Below are 22,761 nucleotides of genomic sequence, written 5' to 3' on the forward strand. Positions count from 1 at the left end.
AAGTGAATCAAGAGTAATAGTAAGAACCTATTCTGCAAACTTGCATCAGAGACTCTGAGCTGACAGGCCAGAAGATAAGAATTCATATCTACAATATGTCCTTTGGTCCTCTTGACAAAATCACAAAAGGAATTTAGAGATCAACAGTCTCCCATGCTAGGATTAAAAGTCAAAGTAGGCAGGCAGAATGACCTAATCTCCTAACCTTTGGCTGAGGAGTGGGGGCATTCTCCAGAATGACAGAGGACTCACTCTAAAGAGAAAGGAAGGAAGGAAGGAAGGAAGGAAGGAAGGAAGGAAGGAAGGAAGGAAGGAAGGAAGGAAGGAAGGAAGGGGAGGAAGGGAGGAAGGGGAGGAAGGGAGGAAGGAAGGAAAAAAATTTTTGCTTTGGACTTGAGTTCAAAATCATAAAAAAACCCAAAACATTTGTGACCCAGAGGGTTCTCAATCAAATGTTCTCTACCCCAGATCCTGGAAGAACTTGTTCCTCCAAGAGTGGACTGCAAGGCAGGGAACTGGGAGTCTTGCACTTTTAGTAGCAAAACTGTGCAAGGATTCAGAGCCCAATTTTGTGAATGTTCTAAAGTTTAGTGGGACAACAGATAAATAGGACAACTTTATGGCCTTGTCATACTCAAGAGATATGCTCTCTAAATGTTTATTGAATTAATGAATGGCTATTGACTGATGAACTAATGAATGAATGATGGAGACAAACCATGGCATATGAAACACTAAAATAGCAGACAAGGCAAAAAAAAACAACACCAATAAACACCAAAACACCTGTTTATTTACATACATCTTTTTCCAAAAAGGATTTGACATGCCTTGAGAGTTACATATATTTAAATTAGGTCAAATATAAATTTAGGACAGCAAAGGAATTATTTTGTTGTAACAACTAATCTCTTGATTTAAAACAGTAAAAATAAAATAAATCTTCAAAATCCCATTTTCTGCTTTTTCACTCTTGGCAGAAGTACACAACTCTCAGCAAAATAATTCTGTTGAAAGAGCTTGCATATATAGGATACTAACACATGTTGTCCTTTCTCATTATTTTTTTGTTATTTTCTCAGAGCTAACTGGTAAATTATATAGGTGAGTAAACCAATGTTAAGTAGAGATGAAGAAAAGAAATGTCAAAAATAAATAAAGATTCAAGGTAAAAGATGAACCAATCTTTGTCCACTGGGATACGCTGTTAAATGAGCCAGCTGTCAAATCTAAGTCACCAAGTTTTAAAGATTTAAAGTGGGGGGGGGTGGGGCAGAAGAGAGAGAGAGAGAGAAAACCTAGATCAGTTAAAGAAAACAAGAGAAAAATTAGCAACTCTATCAAGAAATAGGAGAAATAGGAATGGGCTAGAAACTGAAGATACGAAAGTTACTGCAACTGAATGTTGAAATCATTCTGGCCTTCCTGGCAATCAAGAAAACAATTCATGAGGGGCTACTACAAATCTCTCCTTGTCTAAAGAATGAGGATGGCTATGTTTCACCCACCCAACCCCCCTTGGCCAGTGTCCTTTGTGAGCTGGCAGGCTTGGCTGTGAACTTGAGATGGAGAGCAGCTGAGAGGCCTACAAGGGACTGAACATGTAAAATTGTTAGATTTATGCTCCTACCCACTGTGCAGCCCAGTCATGGACTTTGACAAATGATAGATAAGAACACTTCCTCCTAAATAAACATATTTTTTAAAGTAAAGATTAACACTTGAAATACTATAGATTATTTACCTTGACTTCCTTTTAAAGAGAAAACCCTTGAAAATTAGAGCAATGGTTTATCTAACTTTTCAATTTAGGAAACCTTTTCAGAATACAGGGAAGTAATAACTAAAATTTTCTATTTGTTAATTAACTTTTCCCATTGCTAACAGCTTCAACCTAGTCCCCTCCTCCCCAGAAAGACAAGTTACAGCTAATGCTTAAACATTCATCTCCCCCTTCTAATTGCTGTGTAGGAGTAATTCTGTAATTCTGGAAGGAAACTTCAGTGAATAAATGAACGACTGTCTCATTTGCTATTTGGGAGTTATAAAAATTACAAGACATCATTCCATTATATTCTTTCATTTCCTTGTCATTGGAAAAGGTTCCAACCTTTCATCATATTAAAAAGCAATTATCAAAACCTTTTATTCCATAATAAGTTTGACTACTAGGAGAGAAAGTATTCAGAAATCAAAATAAGGGGGTTCCTTTTAGCATATAAACAGGTGAGTCAGCCTTCTACATTTGAAAAAAAGTTCTCAGTGAAAGATTACTCTTGAAACCATCTATTTGGAATTTGGTGTCTTTACTTTGGTGTTTCTCTGCTGCATAGTTCCTGTTAAACAATTGTGATTGTGTTACAGATGTTATCTTCTTCAAGATTCTGCAAGCTGATGAAGTTGGGTTACAGTTCTTTCCAAAGTTGTCACATAGTGCTATTCATCAAGGTAAGCTGGGGCTTTGTTAGAAAGAATTTGGACAGTGCTCTTTCCTGCAGTCCATCAACCAGTAGTAGGCTCTGAAGCTACCACATGTAGCACACTGTTCTTCCAAGTTGGGGAGAATTACAAAGGGATTTAAAGATATGCCACCTGAACCCTTCATAATAATTTTTAACATTTGTATAGAACTTTACAATTTACATAGGGATTTCCCTTAGGTTATCAATTTGATCCTCACAATAACATAGAGGATCCAGCCCAGCAGATCTTACCAATCTTCATTTGATAAATGAGGAAACCAAGGCTCATAGGGTTTATGTGCTTTGCCTGATATCATGAAGCAAGTAATAAAGAGCCAGGGCTAGAGCCCAAGTCCTGTGATGAAGAGGACAGTGCTCCTTTACATCCTATTGCTTTTCACATATAAAGAAATACAGGGCACACAAACAAGTGACAGAAAAATATCAAATTGTATACAGAATCATCAACCTGAGTTATCAGTCAAAAAAAGAGCAATGACACAGGGTTGGCTGGGGTGTCACTCATGGCACCCCATGTGGCACCTTTGTGTGAATTAGAAAAAAGGTGCTGGCTTCTTATGGATTCAGTTGTGGGGGTACGTGTAGCTTACAGAGCTTTTGTGGGAAGTAGCAAAAGGAGAAAAAGTGCCTCTTTCTCCTAGCAGATATGACCAGTACTAGAACAGGGTATAGGGCTTTGCGAACATGGTTTAGATTTCAACGATCATTATCCTCTTCAGCTGGGTGCCTTGGTACACAGCCATAAATGGTGGTCCTGGCTTAAGTGACTAGAAGGCCTGAGACTAGGGAAATCTAGCCAGCGTCTCACCTACTCCAAGTGTGGTCCTTGGACCACCAACATGGGCTTCACCTGGGAGCTTGTTAGATATGCAGAATCTCTGATACCATATCCAGACCTACTGACTGAGAATCTGCATTGTAATAAGATTCTCAACTGATTTGTGTGCATATCAAGTTTGAGAAGCACTGTGCTACAACAGAAGGTAGGCCTGGAACAGGAATTTTGGGAGTTGAAGACAAGTGAATCAATGATTATTCATAGAGTGGCAAGCAGTTTTGTCTGGCTGCAGAAGAGGCACTCAGTAAAGAAGTTCCTGCTCCCCAACAAATGCTACTCATTTTGGAACCCAATTTAGCATTAACATTTACTCTTGTTTTATTACTTCATTTAATGTGCTCTGAACCATCTCTGATGCACTAACCCCTGCATGTCCAGCTTGTAGTTCCTGTTCTCCAGGACGTCACTATTTCCAGAGTAGAGAGAATGCTCAATTCAATACAACAGGTAGCCAAGTGAAGATGTAAACAGAGCACTGTGGGAGCATGGAGGAGCAGCAAACACCTCTGGCTGTGATATGTGGGTTGGGTGTTGAATCATGAAAAATTGTTCATAAGAGAAGAGAAGGGTGTCTTTCCAGGCAAAGATGTCTATCTTTCCTATTAAATTGTGGACCTTTTGTGGGGGTCTGGTTTAGTTTATATCTCCCTCCTCTTCCCATATTTCAGGGCCTAGCATAGTGGCCAATGCACATCTGTTAATTAACACATATTAACTGGCTGACGAACTGACAGGGTGACTGAATAAATAAATGAATGGTTTTGCAAAGTCATACACATTAATACGGGAGATGGAGAGACCTTATAATTGCCCAGGAATGATGTGATTATCATCTGCATTTGGACTATGGCTGGAAAAATGAGGGAAAGATCTAAGAAATACTATACTATGCTAGGACTTCTTGTCTGAAAGAAAAATGTAACAATGAGACAGACACATTTTAAAAATACACCTTTGTTAAATCTGAATGCTCCTTAACAATGAGCTGAGTGAACTGCAATCACATCCATTCTCTCCAAATGGGTTGAGTGAAGAGCATTGGAAAAGGCTGCTGTCAGGAATTAGGCCTGCTTTTTTCCAGCTCCCCATGGGGTTCCATTTTGCTCTGGGTGAGAAAGTGGACATTTTCCTTTTACAGACCTCCACTGCACAGAACAAGGCAGGAGTTCCCTGAATGAAACTCAGTCATTAGTTTATCTTTTATAATCTGCATAATATTTCCAGAGAGTGGCAGAGGGAGGGGGGTCACAGGTTGGTGAACCAGGGACCCAAAGGCCCTCATCTGGGCCCTCTTAATGCAAGAAAACACATTTTACCCCATCAGCACCAGAGCCTCCTTGACTGAATATTCAGTGATGTAGCATAATTGGCTTGGAGATTGCACATATTGTAGGTTGAACACAGATGGCATTTCCTGCAATATCAAAAACACATTTAAAAAAATCTAAGTAATTTAAACTCTGTTCTTTAGTATAAAAGATTATCGGACATTCAAGGAAGCTATGTAGTTCCATGTGGTTGAAGTCAGTAGAACTGGTGGGGACCAGGAAGGGGAAAAGAGATTTCATGTAAAAGATGTAGAGATCCTGAATGAAGTCCATGGTACCTAGGGAAGAAGAGAAGAGTAAGGGTTCTAGAGGCATTTCAGGACTGGAGAACAAATTGAATGTGGGTGACCAGACATTGGAGAGAATTGACAATGGTTACTAGATTTGTAGTTTAGGTAATGGCATAGGCTGGGCAGAAAGACTGAAGATAATGAGTATGGATGTGAAGACATGTTTGAGTTTGAGTCATTTAGGTGCAGATGTTTAATAAAAAAAAGAAGAAGAGAAAAAAAATGGAAATATTGGACTGGAGTTCAGTAGATAGGTTTGGGCTGGAGATGCAGACCTGAATGTTATGCACATATTATTGGTAACAAAAGCCAGAGAAGTGAATTATCTCTCTAAAAGAGAATACACAAAACAAGAAGAGAAGACTGAGGGGAGAACCCTGTGAAAAGCCAACAGGAGCCAGGATAGAATGGTGTCAAGGAAGCTGAGGGAGGACAAAGTTTCAGTATGGAGGGACTGTCAATAGTTTGGAATTCTACAAGAGGTTGAAGAGGATAAGGACTGAGAGGACATTATTAGGTTGGTCAATTAATAGGTGCTTGGTGATTTTGGACATAGCAGTTTCAGTGGTACAGCGAAGGAAAGAGCTAGGTTGCATGGGAAGGAAGAATGACTGCAAAATGAGAAATGGGACTAAGAGGAGTTTGGTGTTGGAAGAAAGAAGAATGGAGTAGTGATTTGAGGAGGAGACAGGTTCTGGGGAGGAATTTTAGTATGCTATAGGCTTGGGCATTGTGAGTAGAGAGAGACAGATTTGGGTAATGGGAGAAAGGGCATTAATGGAAGTAGGTCCCTGAGGTGGTGATGGAAAGATTCTCTTAGAAAGGAAGAAGACCTTTCCTTTGAAACATGAAGGAATTAACAAATAAACAAACATAATATAATATGGTGTTTTGGAAAACATCATTATTAATAGAAAATATTAGTGCCTAGAAAAATAACAAGGAAGAAAGATACAATCAGGCTTGGCTGTGTGAAAGAATAACCAATTTGAAACATTCATGTCAACTGCTCATCACTTCTGCCTAATTATCATATAGCACTCTATTGTGTATATCAATACATACTTGTCAGATTAACATCATTTTAAGTTTTATTTTATTTCACAGCTAAAATATCTTCTGTTCTGCTCAGTCTTTAACTTATAGCTTATGTAATATTGTTTGTTCACCATCTTAAAAAAGATTTTAGAAGGAGCATTGGTTTGAACAGGAGAAAAATTTCAGATGTCGGTTTACTTATTGCAACCTGCACCCTCTCCCCAGAACCCAATGCCATCGACATTTAACTTGGCAATTAGGGGGTGAGAGAGAAAAAAACAATATATATGCAAGAAAAAGGAGGGTGACTTTATGACCTTGTCACATTCAAGGCATGCTCAGTAATGGAGAAACTTGTCTCATTTAGAGAGAAGATTGTGTTTTTGACAGAAGCTTTTCCCCCTAGGCCTCTAGTAGATACATATAATTACTATACCAGGGAACACAAATGCAATGAAAACTAAGCAGATGTGTTCTTTGGAGGTCATCTTCTGAAATGTGGTTTGATATGCACTACAGCAAAACTTCTTCTGAGATTTTTTTTTTGTTCCCCCACACAATGACTCATCTGTTGGTCTAAGACATTAAAGTCTATATTATTTTAAAATATATAAAAATTTGTTTTCAATTCTAGTATTCACAGTTTTAAAATAATCATTACAGTGTACTGAATGCCTACTATGTGATAGACATGTTGTGTGTACTATCTTAGTACTCAAAAAAAATTTTATTGAATCTCTTAATTTTTTCAATAACGCTGAGAGAACCCTGTTTATAGAGAAGGGAGCTAAGGCTTCATCTGCCAGCTATCACTCTTTTTTTGTTGTTGTTCCTATTCACATCAAACATCATTACAGAGTTGTCTCTAATCCCTATCTCCATTTTTCTTTTTGCCTCCACCACTCCATAATAGGATGGTCAGGGTAAGTTCTTGCCTCCACTACTCTACAAAACCTCTTCCAATTAAGTTACTGATAACTTCCACATTTCTAATACATGAGTCATTTCTCATTTATAATCTTCCTTGGCCCATCAGCAATATTTAAGTGGATCAGTCCCTCCTCCTTGATGCACTTCCTTCCCTTAGCTTTCAGGAAACCACACTGTCTTTATTTTCTTCTAACTTCACTGGTCATTATTTAGTCTCCTTTGCTGGTTGTGCCCCTTCTCTGATTTTTTAGTGCTGTGGGAGCCCAGGACTCAGTCTTTGGATCTCTTCTCTATTTCCACTCCTCAGGTGGCCTCGTCTGATCACATGGTCACCTCTATACCTATGACTGCCATTTTATACTTACAGCCCAAACTTCTCTCTTGAACTTCAGACTTGTGTATCCAAGTTCAAACTCAACATCATCTCTATTAGCATTTCTTTTTTAAATTTTTTCTTATTTTTCAATTAGCATTGACATTCAAAATTAATCTCTACTAGAATTTCTAATAGACATCTCAATATTTCCAAAACACTGATTCTGGTCTTTCCCCACAATAATAAAGTAAGAAAAAAGGAAAACCTGCTTCAAACTATACCCTTCATCAGATGTAGGCATATCTCTATCCTTTTGGTTATTCAAACCAAAAACCCTGAAATCATTCTTGACATTTTTCCTTTTCTCAATTACCATACCCAATCTCTCATGAAATCATGATGGATCCGCCTTCAAAATATATTCACAAATTCAACCCTCCCTCACTCCCTCCGCTGCTACATTCCTCTTCCTTAATCTCAACAGGAATGCATCTGCTTACCACAGGTAGTCATGTGGCTAATTCCCTTTCCACTTTGTTTAAATGTCACCTTTTCAATAAGATCTACCCTGACCACCCTATTTAATATTGCAACGTGCACCCTCTCCTCAGAACCCAATGCCAAAGTACTCTTCTCAACTTTTTCTTTAATCCATGACACTTACCACCTTATAACACATCATATGATTTGCTTATTTTTTAATATATTTTATTGATTACGATATTACATATGTGTCCTTATCCCCACGTTACCCCCTACCCCCCCCCCCTCACCTCCCCGCTCATGCCCTCATCCCCCTGTTGTCCGTGTTCATTGGTTAGGCCTATATGCTTGCATATAAGTCCTTTGGTTGATCTTTCCCCGTTACCTCCACTCTCCCCTACCTTCCCTCCAAGGCCCAACAGTCCAATCAATGCCTCTCCATCTCTGGATCAGTCCTTATTCATCAGTTTATGTTGTTCATTATATTCCACAAATGAGTGAGATCATGTGGTATTTATCCTTCTCTGACTGGCTTATTTCACTTGGCATAATGCTCTCCAGTTCCATCCATGCTGTGGCAAATGGTAAGAGTTCCTTTTTCTTCTTCCTCTTCTTAAAGAATACCTTTCAGCATTTCATATAATGCTGATTTGGTGGTGATGAACTCCTTTAGCTTTTTCTTATCCGTGAAGCTCTTTATCTGACCTTCTATTCTGAATGATAGCTTTGCTGGATAAAGTAATCTTGGTTGCAGGTTCTTGCTATTCATCACTTTGAATATTTCTTGCCACTCTCTTCTGGCCTGCATGGTTTCTGTTGAGAAATCAGCTGACAGTCGTATGGGTACTCCCTTGTAGGTAACTGACTGTCTTTCTCTTGCTGCTTTTAAAATTCTCTCTTTGTCTTTTGCTCTTGGCATTTTAATTATGATGTGTCTTGGTGTGGTCCTCTTTGGATTCCTTTTGTTTGGGGTTCTCTGCGCTTCCTGGACTTGTAAGTCTATTTCTTTCACCAGGTAGGGGAAGTTTTCTGTCATTATTTCTTCAAATAGGTTTTCAATATCTTGCCCTCTCTCTTCTTCTGGTACCCCTATAATTCTGATGTTGGTACGCTTGAAGTTGTCCCAGAGGCTCCTTACACTATCTTCATATTTTTGGAATCTCTTTTCTTTTTTCTTTTTCGGTTGGGTATGTTTTGTTTCTTTGTATTTCAAATCTTTGACTTGATTCTTGGGATCCTCTTGTCTGCTGTTGGATCTCTGTAAATTATTCTTTATTTCAGTCAGTGTATGCTTAATTTCTAGTTGGTCCTTTTTCATGTCCTCCAGGGTCTCACTATACTTATTGAGGGACTCACTAAATTTATTGGCGGTTTCCATAAAATTCTTGAAAAACCTTATAAACGTGGCCTTGAACTCTATATCCAGTTGTTTGCTTTCCTCCATTTCTGTCATTTGTGACCTGTTTCTTTGTCTCCGCATTTTTTATGCTTCCCTGTGTTGGTAGAGTGGTTTTGTGTGCTAGGTGTCCTATAGGGCCCAGTGTCTCAGCCTCCCCAGTTACCTGAGGAGGACACTCTTGGCGCACCCCCTTGTGGGCTTTGTGCACAGTCTTGTTGTAGTTAAGCCTTGATTGTTGTAGGTATCACTGGGAGGAATTGACCTCCAGGCCAATTGGCAGTGAGAATCAGCTGTGTCTGCAGTGGGAGAACTTCTGTGCTGAAGACACCCTTCTGGGGCAAGACTTGCTTCAGTGGGGTTTTGGTGCCCCCTGAGTCTGCCCCCTGAGTGTGTCCCTTATGGATCTGAGGAGTTGTAATCTGGATGGTCCCACTCTGACCACTGGGTACACTAAGGAGGTGCTAATTTAGTCTCTGCCTGAGGTTACCCAGCAGGAGCTATGAAAAGATCTGCAGATTCCCCTTCCTTTTTTGGAGTTTGGAGGTGCCCAGATGAGGCCCAGCTGTGAAGCAGTGCAAGTTGCTGTGGGGCCTTTGGCCTTCTCTTGGAAGTTCTGGGTCTGTCTGGCCCAGCTGTAATTTGTTAGGTAATTTTCAGGTTGCAAAGGGCCAGGGCATTCATATGCAAAAGCCTCTGCCGCAGCCTGGGTGGGGCGGGGTCTCAAGGAATCAACAGGGCGGAGCAAGCAGCTATGGCAGATCCTCAGCCCTGCCCTAAGGGGCCGCGAGTCCCGGTAATTTAATTGCTGCAAGCACCTCTGAGGGAAAGCCACCCTCCAGTTCTGAGTTCTGCCCGCTGCCAGACAGTCCAGTTTATCCCCATATGAGTCCTGGGTTCCCAGAGACTGCCCAGAACTGGAGTTCAGAGCAGTCGGGAGCATGTGTCTCCCTCCTGATTCAAAAAGACAGCCTTGTCCTCAGGTACCAGCCCCTTTCCGCGTGCACTCGAGCCTCCGTACCTCTGCACTTTACTTCCACAGCTCCTGACTCTCAGTGTGCTTTTCTCTTTCCTTCTAGTTGTAGAATTTCCACTCAGCCAGCCTTCCTGTAGTTCTGGATGATGTCTGTTTTGTCTTTTTGTTGTATTTGTGAAGTTGTTGTAGGAGGCAGCAATTTCGGTGTTTACCTATGCCTCCATCTTGGTTTCTCCTCATGATTTGCTTATTTATTATGCTAATTGTTTGCTTCTATCCCCCTACTAGAATGTCAGCTCCAAGCAGACAGGGATTTTCATCTGTTTTGTTCCTTACTATGTCCCCAAGCACCTAAAACAGTATCTTGCATATAGCAGGCCCCTAAATGTTTGTTGGATTGGATTAAAAGCTTAAATATCTTACCAAAAGTTGGTTGCACAGTAACAGGCATAGCATTCAAACTCCAGTCTCTAGGGTACTAAAGCCCATGCCCTTAACCACTCCATTCTACAGCTTCCCATCGCAGCCTGAATCTCAACAGGGATGCCCTGAACACTTCTTGAAAGCCAAGATAGCAGTGCAATTTTGCTACAATTGAGCATGCAAAATGTCTTGATGATGACTGTCATAAATAATATTGATTTGAGGTCATGCAATATAGAATAAACTCAAGTTCAGCTTGTTGTAGGGGGAAGAGAGGCATAGGATAATATCAAACAATATCAAACATGTCACAGAACAGTATCATCCAGTATAAAGAGAAATTGCATGTTCACTTGCTTGGGTGTATAAATGAAAGTGGTCAAGGCAGGCAACTGTTTTATTCAAATTGTGATACATTGTTGACATGTGGTAATAAGCATGTTGATAAACATCGCTATGCTTTCCTAGGCACTTTGAGGCATTGTTATAGGGCAGTAAAGACTATATTATTATTACTGATTTGTTTAGTAAACTTTTGAAATACCTTCAAGCATGCTGCCAAAATTTCTCATATTCAAAAGTGTGTCATAGATTTTAAAAAATAATTGAGAACCCTTGTAATCAGGTAAGTTTCACTGGTTTTAACCACTCTTCCCTTATGTAGGCAGGGCAGTACACCTTTTTCCTGCATATATTTTTAAATTAAAAATTATGAAGGAAGTAGAAACCATAGAATGGAGTTGAATTCATTTAAGATGCAAACAACAATAATAACAAAACAAATGAGAATTCTCAGAAGGAGTACAAGGCCTTGGAGACCTGGGTCTAGTCTAAACTTTACAACTAACTGTGTGGCTTTAGACAGCTAGTTCTCATGGCTTCAGTTTCTTCATCTATAAAATAAGTGGTGAGATAATAGGCAGCCCTAGATGACCTGCACACTCTTCTCCAGCTCTGATCCTGTGTAACCCCAATATTCTGGGTTGTAGATAAAGATGTTGCTTGAAACAGTCTTCAAGAGTTTAAGTAAAGTGTTTTGATTCACTTGTGTCTGGATTTCGTTAGTGTGTTAGGTGCAGAGGGTTGAGTTAATTGAACCCAGGTCCTAATGCATTTGTTATCGTTGACATCTTGTTTGGTTTCTTTATTCCCTATTACCCCCACATGTCATTCACATTCTCCTCCCACTCTCACTGGAAATCAGTCTGTTCTACTTAATGACTATATTTTTATTTGTATGTGTTCTTATAAAATGTTTATTATTTCCAGTGAAGGTCCTTTTAATTTTTCTAAATGGTGTTAATATATATTTCTATTTCTTGCTATTTCTCCTATTTCTCACCCAGCATTGCTGCTCTATGTACATATAATTCCTTGCTTCTAATGGCTGAAAACTACTCCAGGATGTACGTCCATCCCATTTTGCCTCTTCACTATCTCAGTGATGAATGCCAGATTGCCTCCAACTCTCTGTCACCATAAATAATGCTGCAATAAGAAGCATTCCAATTTAGAAAAGAATTGTTGGTGAGGGTGCAAATAAGAAAGGGAGCAGCCTCTGAGCTGTGACTAGAATGATGCAGTGCTACTGTTAGGATCTCCTTTTCTCCTGCATTCTATAGAGTCTCCAGTGATAGAATTAAATCCAAATGCTTCAGCTGGGGCAATAATCACGATTTGGGCTTTTGTAATGCAAAGTAATTATGTTAGTGGGTTTTCTTCACTGAATTGACTAGTGGGTTGAATCAGTTAACCCAGTTGGTCAGAGATTTTGAAGTTGTGTAGACCTCCCACCTCTACCCTCATTTTTAGGAGATGACCTCACACAATTCCCTCAGATGATGCTCACCATGGTCTTTGACTTCAAGCCTGCACATTCTTTTGTTTCTCTACTCAGAGCTTCCTCCTGTTCTCCATAGCAGCTATTTTAAAGCATCTCCATCTCATCACTTCTCCCCTCACTCTCAGCAGGTTACATCACCTCCTACTTCATAGAGAAAATAGAAGCTATCAATTGAGAGCTCCCTTAAATTCCAATTACCAAATCTATATATTTGTCCACATACACAACCACCCTTTTTTCCTTCCTTCCTGTTACAGTGGAGTGCCCTGCCTTCTGTCTGAGAGGAATCGTTCCATCTGTGCTGTGAATTCCATCCTTGTTATATTGGCTAAATTGTACACTTCCCCCCTCCCCCTCAACATTCCAACCCCCATACTTTTACTAGCTATTTCTCATCACCATGTAAATGTGTTCAAGTCTTTCCAATTTTAATACTCTATTTTAAAAATTTCTCTCAACCTTAATCCCTTCTAGTGACCCTTATCTCCACCAACCAACTCCTGCAACTTAGCAACTAAATTTACTGAAAGTGGCCCCACTATACACTCAACCTCCTGGATCTCACCAAAATTTCTTTGTCATTAAATCCAAAAGACCATTTTTTTTTCTTATATGCCATCCTCACCAGCATTTGTTACTATTGAGCACTTTGTCCATTATGAACCTCTTTTTCCTGGCTTGCATGACACCTCGTACTCCTGATTTTATTCCTATCTCTCTAGTCATCCCATCAAGGTGTCCTTTGCAGGCTGATCCATTTGTGTCTGCCTCGGTGTTCCTCATTTCTGGACCTACTTGCCTCCATTATTCCACTATATTATCCCTTTGTAATCCCATTCATTCCTATAGTGGCTTTGATTGCTATGCATATCCTAAAATCTCTAGCTCCATTCCTAATCATTCCCTTCTGCCCCACACCTATATATCCAACTCCCTTCTAGACATCTTCACCTGAATGTACCCCAGGAATATCAAAACAAAATGCCCAAGACTAAATTTATCATCTTTCTCAACAATCTTCCTCTGATCACTTCCACTGTTACTGTCTGTGAGTGAATGTCATCATCAGCCATTTGATTTTCCAAGTCAGGGAAACTTGTAACACTGTGCATATTTGTATCATTTATTAATATTTTAAATTACAAAGGTATTGGTGCTAATTATATTAATTAATATAATATAATTATACCTAAGTATCCTATATAATAAAAGGCTAATATGCAAATTGACCGAACAGCAGAATGACCAGTCACTATAATGTGCACTGACCACCAGGGGGCAGACACTAAATGAAGGAGCCACACCCTGGTGGTCAGTGTGCTCCCACGGCAGGGGGAGGGGAGGTCCCACTCAGCCAGAAGCCAGGCTCATAGCTGACGAGCACAGCGGCAGTGGCAGAAGTGGGACTAAGCCATCAGTCGGACATCCCCCGAGGGCTCCCAGACTGCAAGAGGGCACAGGCTGGGCTGAGGGACCACTCCTCCCCCGCTTCCGAGTGCACAAATTTTGTGCACTGGGCCTCTAGTATAAAATAAAAGTGAAAGCCCCATCTAATCAGAGGTATTAACAAGGAGGTGCGGATCCTTATAGACATTTTTGGGTGCATATTTATGGATGTGTATACACATAAAAAGTTTTGTTTTTACACATATTTTATCATACTATATGTACTGTTCTGCAACTTGCTTTTTAGCATAAAATATATTGTGGATATCTTTATGCTATTAATAATATTGATATAACTTATTGTTTTTATTTGCTGCATATTACCAACATTTATTTAACTGTTATGTTACTGGTAGAATTTATTTCCAGTTCTCACTATTCCAGGGTTGCAATAAATAATGTTGTCCATACATCTTTGCATATATACCTAGGAGTGGAATTGCTGGGTAATAGAGTATGTTTAATTTTTTATTAGACACTACAAAACAGTTTTCCATAGTGGCTATATCTGTTTGACTTCCTACCAGTTGTGTAAATTGGAACCACCAATAATGAGTCATGAAAGTGTCACATATTGTGTTGTTATTGCCTATTTAACTTTCTGTCTCCTCAGGGAATTATGTCTGTCTTGTTCAGTACCTCAAACATACTGGATACTCAGTAAGTATTTGTGTAATTAGAATCATAATTAAGTGGCTACTCTTTATTATGCCTAAAGGTCTCTACCACACAATTTGAAGAGTTAACATATGTTACCAAGGACAAATCATTATAGGCATGGAAGTTTTATTACCCAAAGGACAGTCCCAGTTTGTTATGGGTGGAACTATATCTTATTCATTGTTGTATTCTATAAGGCATAGGACTGGGCACAGAGGAAGCACCTGTAATAATCAGCATGCTATATTTGGTTAGGTAACAGATTAATAGAATGCTAAACCTTCCTGAAACCTTTACTTACCCACATTTCTGGACTCAGATTGAAAGAAGGCAGAGAGGGAGCCTCTTCTACCACTCACTACCTGCACAGCCACGAGCCCCAATACTGGGAAATATTCCCCTAACCTTAAGCCCACGATCTGATTTTTTTTTAACCTATACAAGACTATTTACTGCAGCATATATTTAAAACTAGAGGCCCAGTGCACAAAAATTCATCCACTCCGGGGGAGGGGGGGAGCGGTCCCCCGGGGGATGTCCACTTGCCAGCTTAGGCCCACTCCCTGGGGGATGGGGCCTAAGCTGGCAGTCAGACATCCCTCTGGCAGCCTGGGAGCCCTCAGGGGATGTTCAACTGACAGCTTAGGCCAGCTCCCTGGGAGAGTGGGCCTAAGCCACAGTCAGACATCCTTAGCACTGCCAACAAGGTGGGAGAGGCTCCTGCCACTGCCGCTGCTCTGGCAGCTGTCTGCCCAGCTTCTGGTTGAGTGGAGCTCCCCCTATGGGAGCGCACTGACCACCAGGGGGCAGTTTCTGCATTGAGGGTCTGCCCCCTTGTGGTCAGTGTATGCCATAGCAACCAGTTGTTCCCTGTGGTTCCACCCTTAGGATCAATTTGCATATTACCCTTTTATTATATAGGATAGCAAAAGTTTGAAAACTGTTAAAAAAAGTTATAGTATAGCCAAACAATAGAATACAGTGTGGCCTTTTAGAAAAAGAAGAAGCTCTTTATGTCCTGACATATTGCTAAATATAAAACAACAAAAATTAAAAAGTCAAGGTGCAGAAGAGTATGTAAATTACACTACCATTTGAGATTAATAAAGGGGGGTGGACTAGGAAGAATATTTTCTGGATGGAAGATACCTACAATCTAACCTAGCTCACTCTCAGCCTTCATAGCCTGATTTCTGAGGTCCACTAAAAGATCCAGATGATGCCAGCTGGTGAAGTTTGCTCCACTATAAAGCATAACCTTATGTCTCAACCCTTGAAAGGGCTAGTATTTGAAGATTTATGGAGCCTGTGACACTAGGTCTTTATTCTATGCCTGTAACTGCCTCTAAAGTTTTTTATTCCTCTGAGAATTTGTGGACTGAGGATTTTAAAAAATATGTATTTCTGGGGTCAGCTTTAGCTCAAGCGGTTACTTCGGCCTCTGCTTCTTGTGGACACAAAAATATGTATTTGTATTGATTTCAGAGAGGGAGAGGGAGAGAGAGATGGAAACATCAATGATGAGAGAGAATCACCGATAGGCTGCCTCTTGCAGACCCCCTATTGGCGATCACGCCTGAAACCCGGGCATGTGCCCTTGACCTGAATGGAACCCGGGATCTGTCAGTTCGCAGGCCAACGCTCTATCCACTGAGCCAAACCAGCTAAGGCTGAGGATTTTTTTAAATCTTTCTTACATGAACTAGGCCTTAATCAAAATTCACTGCAACTCAGATTCATTTCCATTTCTAGTACCATCACTGCCCACAACCAGCATGATGGATGAGCTGGCTAACATTTTGAAAGTAACAATTTATCTATTTATCTATTATCTATCTATCTATCTATCTATCTATCTATCTATCTATCTATCTATCTATCTATACATCTATCTAACATGTCCCCTGATTTGCATGTTTTCACCCTATTAGTGTAGTGTAATCTTCAGTCTTGCCTCCCCTCACATCTAAGCGACATGGATTATAAATAAAAAGCCTCAACTTTGTTCCCATGTTGAATACTAGGTTAACATAAGTAAATCTTGGAAACTTGGGAATTTGCCAGTCCCAACTTTCTGTTTAACTTACATAATCATTTGAATAAAAGTGCATATATTAAGGAAACATCTGTAGTTTTTTATACATTAAGATGACATTTTTTTCAATATTTAAAGTTACCACTTACTACTGAATTCTTCTGGATTTTTTAAAATAGTCACACCAGAGTCCTCCAATGCAGGACCCTGAATGTCATATACTTCCCCCTTTTCCATGGATCTCACTTGTGAATATCACCATGCTTTTTGCATAGTAAAAGGGAGAATATAAGTAGCATTCTTCCTAGTTTTCTTCTTAGACAGTTGTGCTCTCCCTAATCAGAGCTGAAGGGTTCTAGAAACAGGGATCAAAATACATTTTAAGATATTTGGGGGAACTCTTAGAAAGCTGTATGGTGAATCACCTTCACAAAAGTATGTAATCAGTTATGAACTCCTTTGGAGAGATATTACAACACCATAGACAATTAAGATCATTTAATATATTGCTTTTCCTTAGAGTGAGGTCAACTGATGTACCCATGATCTCTAAAAATCACATTTCTAATAATTCTCTATAATTCTTATCTTGAGCTCTTCAGCTCTCTCAAAATATCCTGTTATACCTTAGCCTTTAAAAATAAGTGAATACATAACTGAGACAGCATGTGGGCTTGGGGAGAGACCTCTTCTTCTAAGCATTATTGTACCCTTATTGAACATGGATGTTAATAAATTAAACATTCATTCATTCAAAATATATTCAGTTCTATATTGTATGTAGTGGGCATATGTGGGTTTTCCCCACCTACTCATCCATTCCTAACATCACCATAATTTCTTTTTTCAGGATTATTTATTTGCCAGTGTTGATATTATTGGTGGAATGATAAATCCAAGCTTTTGTCTTACCACTATCAAAACCAAGGAGCTCCTGAAGATGTGGCTTTCTTCTGCCACATCCTTCTTCTCACTGCTCAGTGCAGCACACAATTTAAGCTCAGCCTAACAGAAGCAGTTTCATGAGACTTTGAATATTAATCTGGTAACATGAGGCTACAAGAAATTACAGTTTATTCTACCTAATAGTAATGCCCTCACAAGAAGATTCAATAAGACAAGCAATAACAAGTGTTGGAGAGGTTGTGGAAAAAAACCCTCATTCACTGCTGGCGGGAATGTAGACTGGTACAACCACTATAGAAATCAGTCTAGCAATTCCTCAAAAAATTAAATATAGAGCTATCATATGACCCAACAACCCCATTCCTGGGTATATACCTGAAAAACTCGAAATCATTTATACACAAAGATATATGCACCCCTATGTTCATTGCAGCATTATTCACGGTGGCCAAGACATGGAAACAGCCAAAGTGCCCTGTGATAGAGGACTGGATAAAGAAAATGTGGTACATATACACAATGGAATACTACTCAGCCATACTAAAGGATGAAATAGTTCCATTTGAAACAACATGGATGGACCTTGAGAAGATTATGCTAAGTGAAATAAGTCAGACAGAAAAAGCTAAGAACCATATGATTTCACACATATGTGGGATATAAAACTAAAACTTATGAACATAAACAGCAGTGTGGTGATTGCCAGAGGGAGGGGTGTGGGGGAAGAAAGGGGTCCCAGTATAAGGTGACAGGAGAAGATTTGACTTTGGGTGGTGGGCACATGGTGCTATATACAGATTTTATAACTTAGTAACCCACACATGAATGAAATCTATATGTTCATGTTGACTAATGTCACCTCAATAAAATTTAAAAAAAAAGAAGATTCTCTACTAGGAGACTACCCCTGTGGTTTATGATTTGTAGGCCTGTATCTGTTTTCAAGCCCTGTCCTTTAACTTTCCCATAAATTTCTTGAGTTCTCAAAATTCTTTCAACCATTTTTCTTTTCTTTAGGTAATCAGAACTAACAATACTGTCAGTTCAAAGACATTTGGTTTCTGTTCTGGCAACCAAAGCACCTTGACTGAAACATTGTGCTTGGCACTGACAATATGGCAGTCAACAAGACAGATGAAGCTTAAATATTAGTGGGAAACAGGTTTACTCCACACTAATATAAGAAACTCTATATTAAGAAAAGTCAGCCATTACTTTCATATAACTCATGTACTTTAGACTATTCATTTATTTATTCATGCACACAACAAATGTTTATGACATGCCTACAAGGTGCTAGACATTATCAATATGAATTTAATCCATTTTATTTGTTTTGCCTAATCAATAGAGTTATAACTAGGTCCTTCCTCCATTGCTCCAAGCTCCTTGTGTCCCCTAAATTATTTAAAGTCAGGACCAGAAACATACCCATTAACCATAGGCCTGAGGTATTGAGGTTATAATAAGCCTTACTTCCTTTTACCCTTGCACTCTACAACCTTCCCATATCTCTGGGTACAGGGAAGGTAGGCCATCACAGATGATCATTGTCATCTTTGGGACTTCTGAGAAAACAGTAAGGATTAGGGTCTTGGGCAGCAGCATCCTTAAACTTGTCCCAGAGAGAGTTTAGTACTAGTCAGTGTTTCCAGCTTGCCCACAGTAAACCAGAGCACAGCAGAGAATAAATAGTTAGAGCCAGTACCCTAAAAGCTCCAAGGGGCTTTGTAACTTTGTTGATTTAGTAATGAGGATTTGCTTGTGGCATTGAGAAATGGAGTCCTGCCTCACCCAAGCTGTCCCCCAAAAACCTGGAATACCCTACCCTCAGTCCTAACTAAATACTGCAACATTTATTGCTGGTGAAGCACTTCTCTTCCACCAAATCCTTGTTTTACTCATTCACTATTCCAATGTGTATATCTGGTCTCCCCATGTAAACAGTAAGTTGCTGGGAGTAATAGCATAAGTATGACATATCTGAATCTTTCTCTTCATGTCAGGGCTCAATGAATGCTTGGGAGTTGATTGTTCATTGAAAGCAGCTCAAAGGTTCTAGGGTCTCTTTTCCATAGTCATTTGGGTCTGTCTTCACACAATTGTCAGCCATTTTGTGGGTCTAAGAAGAGCAAATCAACAGATGCCTGAAAGATGTTTAATCAGTGTTTCCCTACAATTTCAAACTGTCACCTAATTTGTGATAAACCCATGTTTTACTAATTAGCAGGAGGAGTCATGACAGGAATCATGAACTTTTCTATAAAATTGAATTTCTATTCTTGACAGCATGTCAGGTCATTAGAGACAGGCTGTACGTTCATCATTCCAGCAGGAGCAGAACAGTCATAATCCTATTACTCTGAAAATAAATGTAATCAAGGGCATTTCCACAGCCAAAAATGATCCCCCAAATCAAAGCACATGCAGAGGTATATATTTGTAGATTTGTTAATTATACCCAAGTCTTGTCCCTAAATCTGTTGTTGAATGAAGGTGACAATATTGTCAGTTCAAAGACATTTTTAACATTTGAGATATTTTGTTCATCATTTATGTTAGTTCTTATTCACTCACTGGCTCATCTTCCCCTACAAAAAAAGTACATAGAGCCCTATGTGGAACAAAGTATGTGGGATTTCATCAGAGCAAAATTTCATAGGCAAGGGGATTGACTCAGGCAGATAATCAGGGGCCTACAAGTCTACCTACATTTTTATGTTTATGGGATGGCAGAGAGGGCAAAGAAGAATGTAAGAACTTTATGCCAGTGACAGGTACCAGTGTTCCAGGCTATTTAATAGTCAATGGCAAATCTTATTTAAAGGATCCAATATGGTACCTTTCATAGGGCAGACATGTTGGGTGAGGCCATGAAAGGGTGAGAAGTGAGTGGGGTTGGAAAGAGAAAGGAGATAAAATATTGTGTTTCAGCCTGGCTGGCATGGCTCAGTGGTTGAGCATCAACCTATGAACTAGGAGATCATGGTCCGATCCCCGGTCAGGGCACATGCCTGGGTTGCAGTGCTCAATCCCTAGTATGGGGTGTGCAGGGAGGCAAACCATCAGTGACTCTTTCATCATTGATGTTTCTATCTCTTTCTCCTTCATTCCTCTCTGAAATAAACAAAAATATATTTTAAAAAATAAGTAAATAAAAGTATTGTGTTTCACTATGCTAGAAAATTCATAGATATCATTTTTATTTAAGCCTCACTTTAGCTCAAAGATGAGTATACTATTATTATTACTTCCCCCAAGTCTCCCATCTAGGAATCTGTCACATTTTTGTCAAGAGCTAGGATTTGAATCCAACCCATCTCTGTTGTCTCCACAGCTCACTGCACCATACATACTCACAAAGGGAATGGGAGACTAGATGTATGATACTGAAGCCCAAGGGTTTATCTTTCTTTCTCATTTGAAGGGTCCAATGGTCTTTATTTATGTATGTATACATTTATTTATTGCTTGAAGAGGTAACATATTCTCTCAGTACAAGATTTGAAAGATATGAAAAGGTATAGGGTGAAAAGTAAATCTCCCTTTCGTTCCTGCCTCCGGATACCCTGTTACTCTTCCTGAAGGAAACAACTGATACCAGTTACTTGTGTATCCTTCCAGAACATGAATGCAAGCAGCCTCCCTGGCTGGGAAGCTTTGGTGGCAATATTTGGAATGGGATTAAGAAGGCCAGGTATCATGCTAGTGTAAAACAGGCACAATTATCTTCAATGCTCACTCTGTTGCCTTTGGGTGACTCTTCTGGTCTCCATCCCCTTACTTTCCTGCTTACCTTGACCTGTCCTTCCCTCCCTAGAGAGAAACTCCAGCTTCAGACAGTTCCTGTCCTGTTACATTCCTCAGAACCCTGCTTGCTGTTGCCTCACGAGCTGCCATGACTGAGAAATTTATCCCCACTAGAGAATTCATGGGTGTCTGTGGATTGATGAGCTACCCTTTTCATAGAACATGTTTCCATTTTAGCAGGGGTGTTCAATCAAAAGAGTGACTTGAATAATGGGGATTTCAGGTGCTTTGTTATGAGAGAACAACAGGATAGTGAGATTTTGTTTGTTTGTTTTTCCCAAAATGTACAATCTTGTGGCTCTTCCCATCTACTTTCTCTGTGGTGTCAGGTCAACTGGATATTCAGAAACTTTGGCTACCTGAAATTGATTCGCAAGCAGTAAGAACCCTGATCTGAATTTCTTTTTTTCTTTCAAGAGTATGTGGACACTCAGAGTTTTTGAAATAAAATCTCTAATGCTAAATAGACAGTTCTCCCTTAATATATAATAACTATATATTCAAATATTATCTAAAAAGAAAGAAACCACTGTAACAATAAATAGGATAATTATTCTGACTTTAATATTCACTAAATGCTATCTCATTCTGCTCCTTCCAAAATAATATTTAGAAGATGAAGTTGAAGCAGATGGCTTCACAAATTCAACATTTTCTCCAATCTGGGGGTGGGGAGAGTAATGTATTTCTGCTGGGATTTATTGAAGGAATCTTTGTTTATGAATGGAATTCATTTTGATTTCCACAGGTAATATTCTTCTCACACAATTAGGCACAACATCACAACTCAAGGGAGAGCAACAGTAGGAATCTTCATCATAGTTATCTGTATTAACAACAACAAAAAAAACACAACAACATTTTTTTGTTAAAAATTTGAACAAAGTCCTCGTGGCATTGGGGACTTTGCATATATTAAAAGTGTAAGAAATTTTATCTAATGTATAAATAAATATAGGAATTAGAAAGGAAGTGAAAGTTGTGGTGCTTTCCTTGGATAGTTTAATATAAATCCAGGGTGAATTAATTCATCTCGACAACACTGCTTAGGCAATTACAACTGCATATGTTCTTCATGCATTGTGAAAAACAAGCTGTGTTATTCACAGTGACTTTAACCTAGGGGGCGATATGTACAGACAAACCTCAGAGGCCTTCAGAAAAGTCAACATAAAATGATAACACACATACCTATACCCTCCAATGAATTTAATAGTCTTTCTCTGAAGGTTTAGTTCTTAGCCTGAGAGTGCCTACTGGCACAGAAAACACAATTTTTCATTCTCTGCTGATAGAATCAAGTTTCTGGCTGCCACAGTCTGATGATAGCATTCAGATTGCAGTTTTAGAACCTGAGCCAAAGAGACTGGACTACCTGACGCACTGGCTGAGTTACTTCTTCAGGTGCCTTAGTTCTCTGAATCTATTGCTTGGTACAACATTAAAATCCTGGATATGGGATATGTTAGTGCTCCCCATAAGAAAAATGTGTACAGTTGTTCGGTATATTTGCTAATGAAACAATATTCCACAGGGACAGCAGGGAAGCCAATACTAACC

At 39.4% G+C, this 22,761-nt stretch overlaps 1 protein-coding gene across 1 annotated transcript in view; it reads right to left on the minus strand.

Moving 5' to 3' along the window:
- Window positions 1-21,899: 21,899 nt before the first annotated feature.
- The window catches only part of ADGRG4 (adhesion G protein-coupled receptor G4), a 114,030-nt gene continuing 113,168 nt past the window's right edge, over window positions 21,900-22,761 (minus strand). The window contains 1 exon segment of the mRNA XM_036305723.1: window positions 21,900-22,027. Coding sequence (XP_036161616.1) covers window positions 21,900-22,027 — 128 coding nt within the window.

The sequence above is a fragment of the Myotis myotis genome, unplaced genomic scaffold (assembly GCF_014108235.1).
Source record: "Myotis myotis isolate mMyoMyo1 unplaced genomic scaffold, mMyoMyo1.p scaffold_m19_p_4, whole genome shotgun sequence".
Classification (NCBI taxonomy): domain Eukaryota; kingdom Metazoa; phylum Chordata; class Mammalia; order Chiroptera; family Vespertilionidae; genus Myotis; species Myotis myotis.